General features: G+C 28.3%; 2 protein-coding genes across 2 annotated transcripts in view; both read right to left on the bottom strand.

The window, feature by feature from the left end:
* The window catches only part of LOC136076860 (polyamine-transporting ATPase 13A3-like), a 19,491-nt gene extending 16,329 nt beyond the window's left edge, over positions 1-3,162 (bottom strand). Inside the window, exons 1-2 of the mRNA XM_065790470.1 lie at positions 3,037-3,162; positions 670-2,979 (exon numbers count right to left, since the gene is read on the bottom strand). Coding sequence (XP_065646542.1) covers positions 670-2,979; positions 3,037-3,148 — 2,422 coding nt within the window. The 5' untranslated portion in view covers positions 3,149-3,162. The remainder of the gene's footprint in view (positions 1-669; positions 2,980-3,036) is intronic.
* A 3,479-nt stretch (positions 3,163-6,641) lies between these two features.
* Positions 6,642-7,348, bottom strand: LOC100206421 (exosome complex component CSL4). Its single transcript, XM_065789837.1, is given in 2 exon segments — positions 6,642-7,145; positions 7,148-7,348. Coding segments are annotated over 2 exon segments (579 nt in total). The 5' UTR covers positions 7,320-7,348; the 3' UTR covers positions 6,642-6,738.
* Positions 7,349-13,609: the final 6,261 nt, after the last annotated feature.

Raw genomic sequence — 13,609 nt, 5'->3', positions numbered from 1 at the left:
ATATATTGTTGGAAATTTCAGATGCTATTGGCTTGTCAGTCTGTAATACATGGTCAAAAAAAAATCAATAGAAAGTAATTTATGAGTCAGGTGGCTAAAGAAATGAGCAGAAGTTGTTTAACAGTTAGCTTCTAACAGCAAGAGTGCATCATTAAAATTTTAAGAAAAGTTATACACAACATTTGTCTAAAATTTATGATGTATGGCAGTGGGCAATAAAGGTTGATGATGGTATATACAATCTTGAAAGAATAGAGAAGAACAAGGATGAAAGAAAAAAGAAAAACTTTGAAAGAACAAGTGTGGTAATGATGATGATGATGATGATGATGATGATGATGATAATGATGATGATGACGATGATGATGATAATGTGACGATGATGATATGTTGTTGATGATGATGATGATGATGATTTTTGTCTACTTTAATATAAAAACGTCATTAATAGCGGATGTTCTCTCAAAATTAGTTCATACTATTTATAATGACATTGAATTTTAACTTTTAAAAAATATAAATTGTTATGTTGCTAACTGCTACAATTTTTTAACTCAAATATTATAATTTATGTTTTAAAATAATAAAATATTCTATAAACATAATATCTCTATATCAATATACTTACCTACTTGTAAGAAATAAATTTATATTTAAAATAATTCATACCCACAATGTAACCAATATTTTGAAAGTCTTCAACCAAAGATGTCTTTTGATCAGGAAGCATTCTTGCAAATATTGTTCCACATATTAAAAGTCTACTGTAAAGACTAGGATGATACTCCTTTATTACACTAAAAGCCTTACCAGTAACTGCGAAATGAAATTGGCGATGTAAAAATAGATTTTCACTTTCTTGTTTCAGCTCTTCTGATAGCCCACCTGCAGAGAAAATCAACTTTCGAGAGTCATCATTTGATGAAGTTATTGATATTACCTTGTGAGAACTAGGCACAATTCCACATTCATGTGCAACACTTTCTGCTGTTAATATATTATCACCTGTAATCATAACAGGCCTTATATGAGCATTATAAAGTTTTTCGATTACAGGAGCAGTTTCCTTCTTCAAAAGATTTTTCATGACAATAAAACCAAGAAAAATAAGTTCACATTCTATTTGACTTCTCTCAAAATGTTGAACTTTGTGCCAGTGTAATTTTTTAGGAAGTTCCTTATAAGCTAATGCAATAATACGATACCCTTTTTTTGCGATTGATGTTAAACACTCATCAAATGTTTTTGGTAAAGTTTCTTGTTTGCATAGTGATGCAACCATTTCTGGTGAACCTTTGACATATACATTCATATGGTTTGAACCTAATAGTCTTGTTACAACACTCATTCGTTGAAGTTCCGAACTGAATGTATACTGCTTTAAAATAGCAACTTCTAGTGGAAAATCTTGTTTCTCTAAAGCCTCTGATAACAATGCACTTTGGTTTTGAGACTTGGCAATTAATGGAACAATATTTTCATAGCGTTCAGTTTCTGCACCAGGTTCTTCTAGTATCCAATTTGTAGCTTGAAACATTTTAATATCCAAACTATCACCACATAGCTCATTATTAATAGTAGTTAAGGAATGGCATGTAGCCATAGCAATAGTGACATTATCATTATTTGTTCCAACATCATTTTCGATTTCACTAAAGGTTTCATCATTTAATTTTAAAACTCCACAAAAATCTAAACCATCTTCAGTTAAAGTACCTGTTTTATCAAAGCAAAACAAATCAAGTCTTCCGCTTATGTTTATCCTTAATGGACTTATGCAAAAAATGCCTTGCTTTTTGAGGCGTTGTAAGGCATACACTGTGCCAACACTCATTGCAGCTGGTAATGCTGGTGGCACAGCTATAGTAAAAATATCAAGAGATTCTAATACAAGTTGAAATGTTCCAAAACCATTTTTATAAAATGCGTAAAAAGCGTAACCACATCCAATTAGTGCAAAAACAAATAAAACTCCAATAAATTTAAGAGCATCTGTAAAAAATTTAAAATCAACCGGTTTTGGAAAAAGTATTGAACGAATCAACTCCCCTTTCATTGTTGTAAATCCAGTTCTAATAACAACTGCTAATACTTTTTCATCACCATAATATCTAGTTTGAAGAACCTCTGTGCCACAAAAAAGAGTGTTTCTAGAATGCTTTGTTGTATTGAATATCTCATTATTAGGTGCATTAAAATTATTTGGTCGTGATATTGAAATCTTTGTCACTGGAACACTTTCTCCTGTCAACATACTCTCATTTACAATAACAGTTCCACTAACTAAAGCAGCATCACAATATAGAGTTGAACGAAATTTTGGAAGCACAATAACATCTCCAGGAACAAGATTTTGAGAACTTATTTCTGTGATGTTCCCATCAGATTGCAAAATAGATACAGTAGTAGATGTTGTCACCATTTTGTTGAGGGTTATAAGTTGCTTTTGAGTTTCATAAATACTTATCATGATTGAGGTTAAAGTAATAAAAATAATTACTCCAGCAAAATAAAAATAACTATCAAGAAACCATATGATGCAACTAAAAACTTGAAAAATATAAAATGGATTTGTACACTCCTCCGCAAACAAGTGAGGTAGGGACTTTATCTTTATATCTATTAAGTTTAAGCCATGCCAGAGTAAAGCTTGTTTACGAATATCTTCAGAAAGACCTTTAGACATTTCATGTAAATTCATAAAGGATTCTTGATTTTCAATACCACCAACAGGAATAAGTTTCTCATTTTTTTCATCCAACACATACTTCAAATGTTTGTGATAGAAATATTTATAGTTTCCTGTGATACCAATAATGCTTTGTGACGAAAATAAAACTTTTTGATTATGTTGATACTCTCTTACAGGTTCCACAAAACTAACATTAAAACTATCAAGTAAGAGAACTTTTGATGCAAGAGATAATTTACAACGACTGTGTGTCATATAGAGTTTCCAATTAGGTTTCCAGTATGAAACTAAAAATAAAAAACCACCTGTCAATAAGCATCCAAGTGAAAATAGTAATATTTTACCTGTGTTTTTCGTATAGCCATAGCATAAGGATTCACCACTTTCATCATTCTTGTTTATAGCACAACAATCAAGATCTAATGAAACATAACTTTTTTTTCTTGGAGGTTTCATTTTAATACTTAAAAAGAAAAGAATTGCATATATATATATATACATATATATATATATATATATATTATATATATATATATATATATATATATATATATATATATATATATATATATATATATATATATATATATATTAGGGTGATTCAGATTGAAATAGAAAAAAAAAATGTCACAAAAAACATTCTCCTCAAGGTTGCCTGTGTTCCTATATCACCTAGGATCATGTGTACCAAAAATTAGACTAAAAGAAGCAATTTTAGGGGTTGTCATGTTTTATAAGATGAATTAACCATTGGTAAAATTTTGTGATTTTCTCAAATTTCGCAAATTTGTTTTTTCATTGTTTATTTATTTATAATTTAGAAATTGATAATATGGCAACCACTAGATCTTCTGCTGATGTGTGGCTTGTTGGTAAACCTACACAAACTCTGTCGACTGCCAGACTTCCTTCAAGAGGGGATGTTCTTCGGAGGTTGCTCTTCCATCATATAGAAGAGAAACAAGAAGTAAAAAAAAGTATTCGGGCAACAATTGAAGCAGTTCTTGTTATATGGGAGAGAGGAAAAATTCCAACTCAAAGAATTGACAATGCGGAAAGAAAGTTAAAAAAACTTTATGACGAATATCTGCTGCTGAAAAAACACCGAGGATCAAAATTGGACAGCTGGCAAATGAAAGAAGGAATTTTCCACGCTGACCTTGAAGAACTTTTTGATATTTCAACCAAGAATGCATCAGAAGTTATGAAAAACGATGAAGATAAAGCATTTTTACGTCAGCAGCAAGAAGATCCATTAAGTTGTAGTATGGCAGGAATTGATCGGAATTTAACAGCTAGGGAGGCACGGAAACGAGTCTGAGAAACTAAAATGGAATTGAGGCATCAAAGAAGTCAAGCGGAACTGATGGAAAAAACAGAACTCATTTCTTCTTCATCAGCAGTTGACATTGTGAGTGAAAGTAGCTCTAGTTCCTCGGATGATGATGAATATCAGACTCCTTCCGCTTCCAGCACACTGAGCACAAGTGGTTCAACGAAAAAGAAGATGAAAGTTCTAACAAATAATGTTGTATCATCTCTTGATCGTGTTAATATTTCTGATCGCCGTGCACTCTTCGTGGTTGGAACAGTGTCTCAGGCTCTTGGTCACTCGGTAAAAGATTTATCATTGTCGTACAGCACAATCCGCAGAAAAAGGCGATCTGTTCGTGAAGCGGTGACTACAGCTGACAAGGTTGATTTCTCTCCTGATGATCCACTTCTTCTGCATTGGGATGGAAAGCTCTTACCTGATATCACTGGTGGTCAAAAAAAAGTGGATAGAATTGCCATCCTTGTGACTGGTGGTGGGGTGGAAAAATTGCTGGGCGTTCCAAAGATTGATCGAGGTACAGGTGAGCAACAGGCTGATGCTTGCATGAAGGCTCTTAAAGACTGGAAATTGAAAGAATTTGTTCGGGGACTGGTTTTTGACACTACTTCATCTAACACTGGGTTGAACAATGGTGCCTGCACAATAATGGAGCAGAATCTTGACCGTAATCTTATATGGATAGCATGCAGGCACCATATGTTTGAAGTCATGCTTTCCACCATTTTCACGACTGCATTTGGAACCAGTGGAGGACCTGAAGTTGGAATTTTTAACCGTTTCCAGAAACAATGGCCAGCAATCAACAAGGAGGTGTTCACTATAGGGAATAAAGAATTTTACAACTGCGATTTTTTTCTCAAACTCCGTGAAGAAATGGTAGTATATTATAGTGAAGCAATTAAAGGTCAACAACCCAGGGATGATTACTAAGAACTCTTGAATGTGTGCCTTATTTTCCTTGGAGGATCAACTACAACATCGGAGTTCAAAGTGAAGTTTCGGGCTCCAGGTGCAACACACAATGCACGTTGGATGGCAAAAGCTATATATTGTATAAAGATACATTTGTTTCAGGATCAATTTGTTATTACTGCAAAGGAAAAGAAAGGAATAACAGATATAAGTCTTTTTGTGGCATTTGTATACGGACAGTTTTGGAATGAAGCTCCGTTAGCTGAACGAGCACCATTCAATGATGCCAAGCTTCTTCAACGGATTCAAGAATATCCAAATCGTACAATTGCAATTAATGCAGCAAAAGTTTTGCATCGCCACCTCTGGTATTTTTCTGAACGTCTAATAGGATTGGCTTTCTTCGATTCCCGTGTCGACAACAACACCAAGAGAGACATGGCAAACAACCTGAAACAACAGCCAAGGCAGAAATCTCTCAAAAGACTTGATGCTGCCACATTCGATTGTCACAGCCCATTGTCTTCCTTCGTCACACAACGCACCGCAGAACTTTTCGATCTAATTTTGAAAAATGGAAAAGAAAAAGCTGAATCATTTTTAACGAAAGAATCTTCAGAGTGGGATGTGGATTCAACATATCTTGAAATGAAGCACAAGGTTCGTCAAATGAAAGTCGTCAACGATTGCGCGGAACGAGGCATAGCACTTATAACATCCTTTAACTCAAGCGTTACGAAAGATGAAAACCAAAAGCAGTTTCTTCTTAGATTGGTTGATCTTCACCGGAAGGAATTTCCAGTTGCATCAAAGTCTACCCTGATGAAGATGACTGTTGAATGATGAAGATGATTGATTTATTATTGCCTAGTAATAGTATTTAGTATTTATTATCAATAAGAAATTGATAATAAATAATTCAGTAATATAATATAAAAAATGTAAAAATAAAAAATATTTTTTTTACTTTTTGTAACCTTATACCAAAATGTGACATAACATGGCAACCCCTAAATATCATCCGATTTGATTCAAATTTTGCCCAATAACTACTATTGTCATATAGAACAAGGGCAAGCTTGAGGACAACTAAAGTTTTGAACCTACAAATTTTGCATCACCCTAATATATATATATATATATATATATATATATATATATATATATATATATATATATATATACATATATATATATATAAATATATATATATATATATATATATATATGCATATATATATATATATATATATATATATATATATATATATAATATATATATATATATATATATATATATATATATATAAATATATATATATATATATATATATATATATATATATATATATATATATATATATATATATATATATATATATATATATATATATATATACATCATTAGCTTGAAAAAAGTTATATAAAAAAGTATGTAGTAAAATCAGTTTACAAAGGTTAATGATACAGGTAACCATAATTCAACAATTATTTGTATTGAAAAAACTCAAACTATTTGATCTCATATATACATATATATATATATATATATATATATATATATATATATATATATATATATATATATATATATATATATATATATATTTATATATATATATATATATATATATATATATAAAATCTTCAATATTAAAGAAAAGCATTCCTACAAAAACTGAATATGTAGACAAATATATATAACACTAAAAAATTTTATTAAAAATACTAAACTTTGATAATAATACAGTTTTTTTTTCTAATTAACAACTTTTATTTTAATTATATTGATCGTATTTTACAACTGTCTAACATTAACTTTTGCAACTTTGTGATTTTCTTTTAAACCTGTAACAGTACATTGCATTGTACACCAATTTACAGGTACCATAGCATGTCCATGTATGCTTGAAGCATATATAACACCATGTTCATTCTCAGCTATTGTTAAATAATAAGACTGGGAGTCTCCTAAAGATAATATACGTGCTACAATAACGTCTCCAGGACAAAAAGACTCATACATCTTAACTTTATCTTTTGCTGTAGCACGAACATCTTCTTTACGAATTATACCTATAAATTTTCCATGTAAAGTAACTCTATTGACACTTAAAATAAAAACTTTACACAACCTAGTATTATTACTGATGACTTTACAAGTGGCAATACTATTGACTTCTGGTACAATTTTTGAAGCTTGTTTCGAATAACTTCTTAAACTAACTTATCTTCAATCTTTTTTTTTGCAACAACATTACTACATAGCTTTGAGTATACGAAGCCATTTCTAATATAAGTTCCCGCCCCAGCAATGTAATCAGAAACACTTCCAAGACGATCACCAGGAACTGCAAGTCCTTGTAATTTATCTGACATCTAAAAATTATAGCTATCAAATCAGAAAATATGCTGTAAAAATAGTATACAATTTGTATAAAAAAAATTTAGTTAAAAAAAAATATTTTAAATATCACACCTAACCATAATTATTGTTATTATATTATTATTGTTATTATTATTAAGTAATAACAATAATAATAATAATAATAATAATAATAATAATAATAATAATTTGCAATTTGTTAAATGCAATTTATAGTTTGTAAACTTTTTAATCTTGTTTCTGTTTGAAGTTAGAACAAGTCTTTGTAAATATAAAAACAGATTCTTTAAAGTGAAATATGAAATAAAAATATGTTTATGATTTAAACACGTAAGGTGTATACATTTTCATGAACTCTTAAATTTTTTTTATGTTCAGAAGAAGCCATTGTAGTTATAAACTGGAAATAAGTTCATAAGTTGAAAGTTTACTGATTTTTTTCTTTACCTTTTACTTTTATTCACTTTTTGATCGGAGCAAGCATTTTCAATTTTTAATAGTTATATTCATTTGAAATATGTTCATAAATAAAAAGTTGATTACATTTTTTTTTCTAAATGTTTTACTTTTAATTACTTTTTTTTAAATTGTAAGCTTTTTCTATTATTAGTATTACTAATTGAAAAATCTATTTAAAACAATCTTTTGTTTCTTTCTATTTTGATTTTTAATGTGCGGAGGAGGGAGGGGGGGAGGAGGAGGGGTAATGGATGTTGATGTAATTTTGTAGAGTGGGTTTCTCGAAGTTTGACAAATTATTGACAAGGAAAGAGGGGAGATAAAATATGCTAAAAAATTGTTGATGCAATTAATGGATAGCCGCTTTTTTAGTTTTAATAACTTGAATATAAAATAATTAAGTTTAAAATACTAAACTTTGAAAATCTACTAATTTATTAACAAAGGTTTAAAGAAAAGTTAATGAAAAATTAACTTAGATATAGTTTTTTTAAAAAGAATTTTTGTAAAAATAAGTTAATGATTAATCATTTTTTAAATTAGAACTAAATTTAAAAATTGATGATATAAAAGACATAATTAGAAAATTATTAAATTAATTATAAAATCAGAAAAAATAAAAGTAAAAATATATAAAATACATAAAAGATATAAAAATCATGGTTTATAAGATTAAGAGCCAGGATTAATAGCCTTAATTTGCTAAACTTTTTTGTAAACGGACCATATTTGGTAGATAAGATTGGCAGAATAATATTCATAATGAATGCCACACAAATTAAATAAAAATTTGATGATCAAGCTGTCATATGCGCATCTCAGCTTTTTTGGAACAAAATAGAGCTCTTTTTGAAATGTATGGAAATAAAAATGGATTACTTATAACAACATTGTAAGGAAAAGAGCACGTTGTGAGCCCAAAAAAACTAATATATAAAAACATAATGTATTGGTAGTTGATTAATGGAAATGAAAATGGATTACTTATAACAACATTGAAAGGAAAAGAGCACATTGTGAACCCAAAAAAACTTTCACCTTTAAACCTTTAAATTTGACTCTGGATAAGAGAACATTGTGAACAGTTCAATAATAAAATAAACATTAATTCACTGTTGTGAATATAAACGGATATTTAACTACCAATACATTATGAGCTTTTAAAATTTATTAAGATAAATATGTTTTAATATAAAATTTTTATTAGAATAAAATTTATAAATTTTCTTAAAACCTGCTTTTTCTAATAAAGTATATTGTCTTTTTTTAGTCTGCATATTTGTAAAAAAAAAAAGGAATAAAAAAAAAAATTATAAAATATTAGACCATACACATCACATTTTGAAAAATTTACAGAAATTTAAAAAAGAAATATGCAAAAACTTCTATGAAAATCTGTGCTACATGTATTAAATAACTTAAGTTTTTTGATTAGTAAATATATTAATTACCAAATATAACTTTATTCCATATTTTTCAAAATTTGTCTTTAATTAATAAATGTTGCCTAAAAATCAACATTAAAAAAAATGTCTTTAAAGTAGGGTTGCGAGATATCCAGCTTTCACATAGGAGAACACAGTAAAAATCATGATTGATAAGTTTGGCACTGTATTTTTGTACATAAAACCCAAATATCTGGTAACCCTACTTAGAGTGTGACCAATATAAAATATTATAACACTGGACTTTAAAAATAAACTCATAAAAATTACTTTTATAGACAAAATATATATATTGATATTTCCTTAATATTGCTAATATCAAAAAGTTCTTTAAAAATATGTAACTTGGAATTAAAAAGAATTGAAGCTATATAAAAAAGTATAACCATCTTTGAAATAAATATATTTAGATAAAAACTTGACAAAACAAACTTTTTAGTACTTTTGGTTAAAAATTAGTTTTTATGCAATAAAATCTGAAATAAAATTTATTTATATGAAATAATTATTATTTAATAAACATTTTAAATTAAGTTTCAATTAAGAATTTAATTTAATTAGTAATTAAAAAGCTATAAATTTTATGAAATTATTGTTAAGTAATAAATGGTAATTGAACAACATATTTTTTTCACTTATAACATTGAAAACATTATTTTGCTTAAATAAAGGCTCAATATATTATATATATATATATATATATATATATATATATATATATATATATATATATATATATATATATATATATATATAATTAAAAATAAAGGCTCAATATATTATTAATCTCTAATTTTAACTAAACAGTTAATACTAAGACATTTACATTTTTATTAAACAAGATAACAACATAAGATGGAAATTAAATAAGATATATGTATGTCTTTTTTTCAAAAACATATTCTATATATGATATAAAGAATATGTTTTACCATACGCAAACGCAACAACTTTACAAATTTACAAAAAAAAACTTACTTTAAATAAAATATAAATCTGGTCAATGATTTTATTAATATATTCTCTTTAGAGCAAAATTTAAAAAAAATGTAGAACCATTTTACAAAATGCAGTATACAAAATACAAAACAGTATACAAAATAAGTTAAACATTAAAAATAAAAATAATCTTTAATTCCAAAAAGACTAAAACTATTTGAGTTTTCTAAATCAAGTGGGTTTTTCAAAACAATGTGACAATTTAAGACGGTTCTTTGATTTGTAATGATTTCTTAATTTGTAAAATTATTAAAAAATTGAAAATTTTCTCAAACGAAAAATTTTGACGAACAAGGTCAATAGATGTGATAAGGAACACTCAAAATTCAAACTGAACTAAGTGCTAAAAACTGTATTTGTTTATCATTATTATTATTGCTATTATTATTATTATTGTTATTATTATTATTATTATCATTATTATTATTATTAGATTAGTTTTTATTTACAGTGCTGGCAAAAAGTCTTGCAACAAGGCACAATTTTACACAAATCAATGTTTGCAATGTGTAAACAAATGCAAAAAGTCTTGCAACATCATAATTACTTTTCATAATTACTTCCAAAAACAATAATACTTCCAAAAATATTATATTTTCACCAAAAAAAGTTCAATTATTTTTATTACATTTTATAATCATTTTAAACAGATGTACTATTAATATTTGGTAGGATATCCTTTGTTTTTTAACACAGTACTAATTCGTTTAGGCATGGATTTGGCAAGATTTTCACATAGTCCTGATGTAATTTCTGTACACCATACATGACGAATAGCATTTTTTAAACCATCTAATGAACTACAGTTCTTAGCAGATACACGCTTCTTGATTAACATCCAAAGATTTTCATTTGGGTTGAGATCTAGAGAATTTCCAGGCCAATCAAGCAACTGTACGTTTTTTGATCCAAGCCATTGCTTCACAGACTTCGCACTGTGAAATGGTGCTGAATCATGTTGAAAAATTGTGCACTGATGAATAATCATGAAATTGATTAGAGATTCATCCAAAACATTGAGGTACTTTTTTGCATTCATAGTTTCTCCTTTGGACAAAAAGTATAAATCTCCGAGGCCATGAGCAGAAAAACAACCCCACACCATTACAGAAGGTGAATGCTTCACAGTTTTGCATGTGTATTTAGGATTGGTAGGATTAGAACTAGTAGGTCGACGAACAAAAAGCTTAACATCAGAGAACTGACGAAACATAGACTGATCACTGAACACCACCTGTGTCCACTGCTCTTCTGTCTAATCTTGATGCTTCTTGCAGAACTCAATGCGCTTTTTTCTCATCTTTTCAGTTACTAATGGCTTCTTAAATGGCCTTCGTGCAGGTAAGTTTAATTCTGCAGAAAGTCTGTGACGGATTGTGTGCTTTGAGACATTAGAAAGTGTTGGTATGGTGTTCTGTAGGTCACCAGAGGTTATTGAAGGATTCATCTTGACCATTGTTACCATCCTGAGGTCAGTACGCTGTGAAGTGACTCTAGGACGTCCAGACCTCTTTTTAGGAGACAGGGGGATAACTTGCTTTACAACACGCCAAATTGTAGTGCGTTCAACCATGTAAATCGTTGCAATGTCTGCATGAGGCATACCACTTTTAGCAAGACGTTGAATGCATGCTTTTTCTTCTTTACTAAGCTGCCGAATCTTAGCCATGAATTAACTGTTTAAGCTACAAAATTGTCTTTATAAATCTATTTATACCTTAAGATAAAAATATAAGATAATAAAACTGAGCCTACTGGTGTGGAAACATTAATTTGTATAAAATTGTGCCTTGTTGCAAGACTTTTTGCCAGCACTGTAAATGACATAAGTTTAGTAATGGTCACGTTTTTTTGAAAAAAAGACTTTACAAAAAAACTTATTTTCTTTTTTTAAAATCAAAAGTAGCTTTTTTTGATTACGCGCATTACTAAATGTCAACAAAAATAAAAAGCCAAAAAGCAAAACAATCTATCTATATCAAAAACAAAATATTTTCGTTTCAATAAAAAATGTTAATAAGGATAAGATTAATTAAACGTTGTGTTTTAATTTTTGAAATTGATACACAATAAATAACATGCTGCGATGTCATTTTTAAGAGTAACATTAGCGCGACGTGATACCTTGTTCCATATAGAAGTCAATTACTAAAAAAACTTCTTGACCTCCGAAATCACGGAAAAAACATAAACAAATATATATATATATATATATATATATATATATATATATATATATATATATATATATATATATATATATATATATATACATATATATATATATATATATACATATATATATATATATATACATATATATATATATATATATATATATATATATATATATATTTGTTATATATATATATATATATATATATATATATATATATATATATATATATATATATATATATATATATATATATGTATATATATATATATATATATATATATATATATATATATATATATATATATATATATATATATATATATATATATATATATATATATATATATATATATATATATATATATATATATATGGAAAAAAACGGAAAAAAACACAAAAAACTTAAAGTTCTATTTGTGTTAATAAGTGCAATACTGTGTTTACAAGTTCTATTTGTGTTAATAAGTCCCTGTGTAATAAGTTCTCGACCAAGAGGTAATCCACTGTTATTCAGAGTGGTAGCCCTCTTATCAAATATAAAATATCAGATTGAGCAATTTGTAAATCATTAATGATAATGACCACACCTTTTTCAACCGACCAACTTGCAGCTCTAGCAGCCAACTGGCCAGGCCTTGGTCAAGGTAACCATTCAGCTGCTTCTCAAAAGCTTGATGCTACGATATCAAAACTAATAGCCACAGTCAGCATGCTTTTCACCCGCGTATCTGTTCTTGAAACTGAAAATATTACTCTAAAAGCAAATCTTTTTCAACAGCCAAAGTCAGCATCTCTGAGCTTGACCACAACTCTTAACTGGGCAAGCGCAGTCAAGCACGGTTCAGAAGCCAATAAAGCAATTATCACAGCAGTCAACGAAAATGCTAAAATTGTAGAAACGAAATCAAAAAGAGCTATAGTTGTCGGTCTTCCAAAATCCTTTGACAATAATCAGAGGCTAATTTCAGTTCAAAGTATGCTTAAAAAACTTAACTATAATGTTGCTTTTAAAGTTGTTGGGCATTTCACAAAAAAGATCAACAACAACACCAGTTTAACTACAATAGCAGCTGAACCAAATGAATTGATCATCATTGAGTTTGACTCGAATGAGCACCGCAATGATCTCTTATCTAATGCAAAGCGACTTGCCTCAATAGATGAATTAAAGTCTGTCTACATTCGCCCAGACCGTACACCT

Source organism: Hydra vulgaris, chromosome 02 (assembly GCF_038396675.1).
Source record: "Hydra vulgaris chromosome 02, alternate assembly HydraT2T_AEP".
In the NCBI taxonomy this organism is placed as follows: Eukaryota; Metazoa; Cnidaria; class Hydrozoa; order Anthoathecata; family Hydridae; genus Hydra; species Hydra vulgaris.
This window is presented reverse-complemented; position numbering and strand designations above follow the sequence as displayed.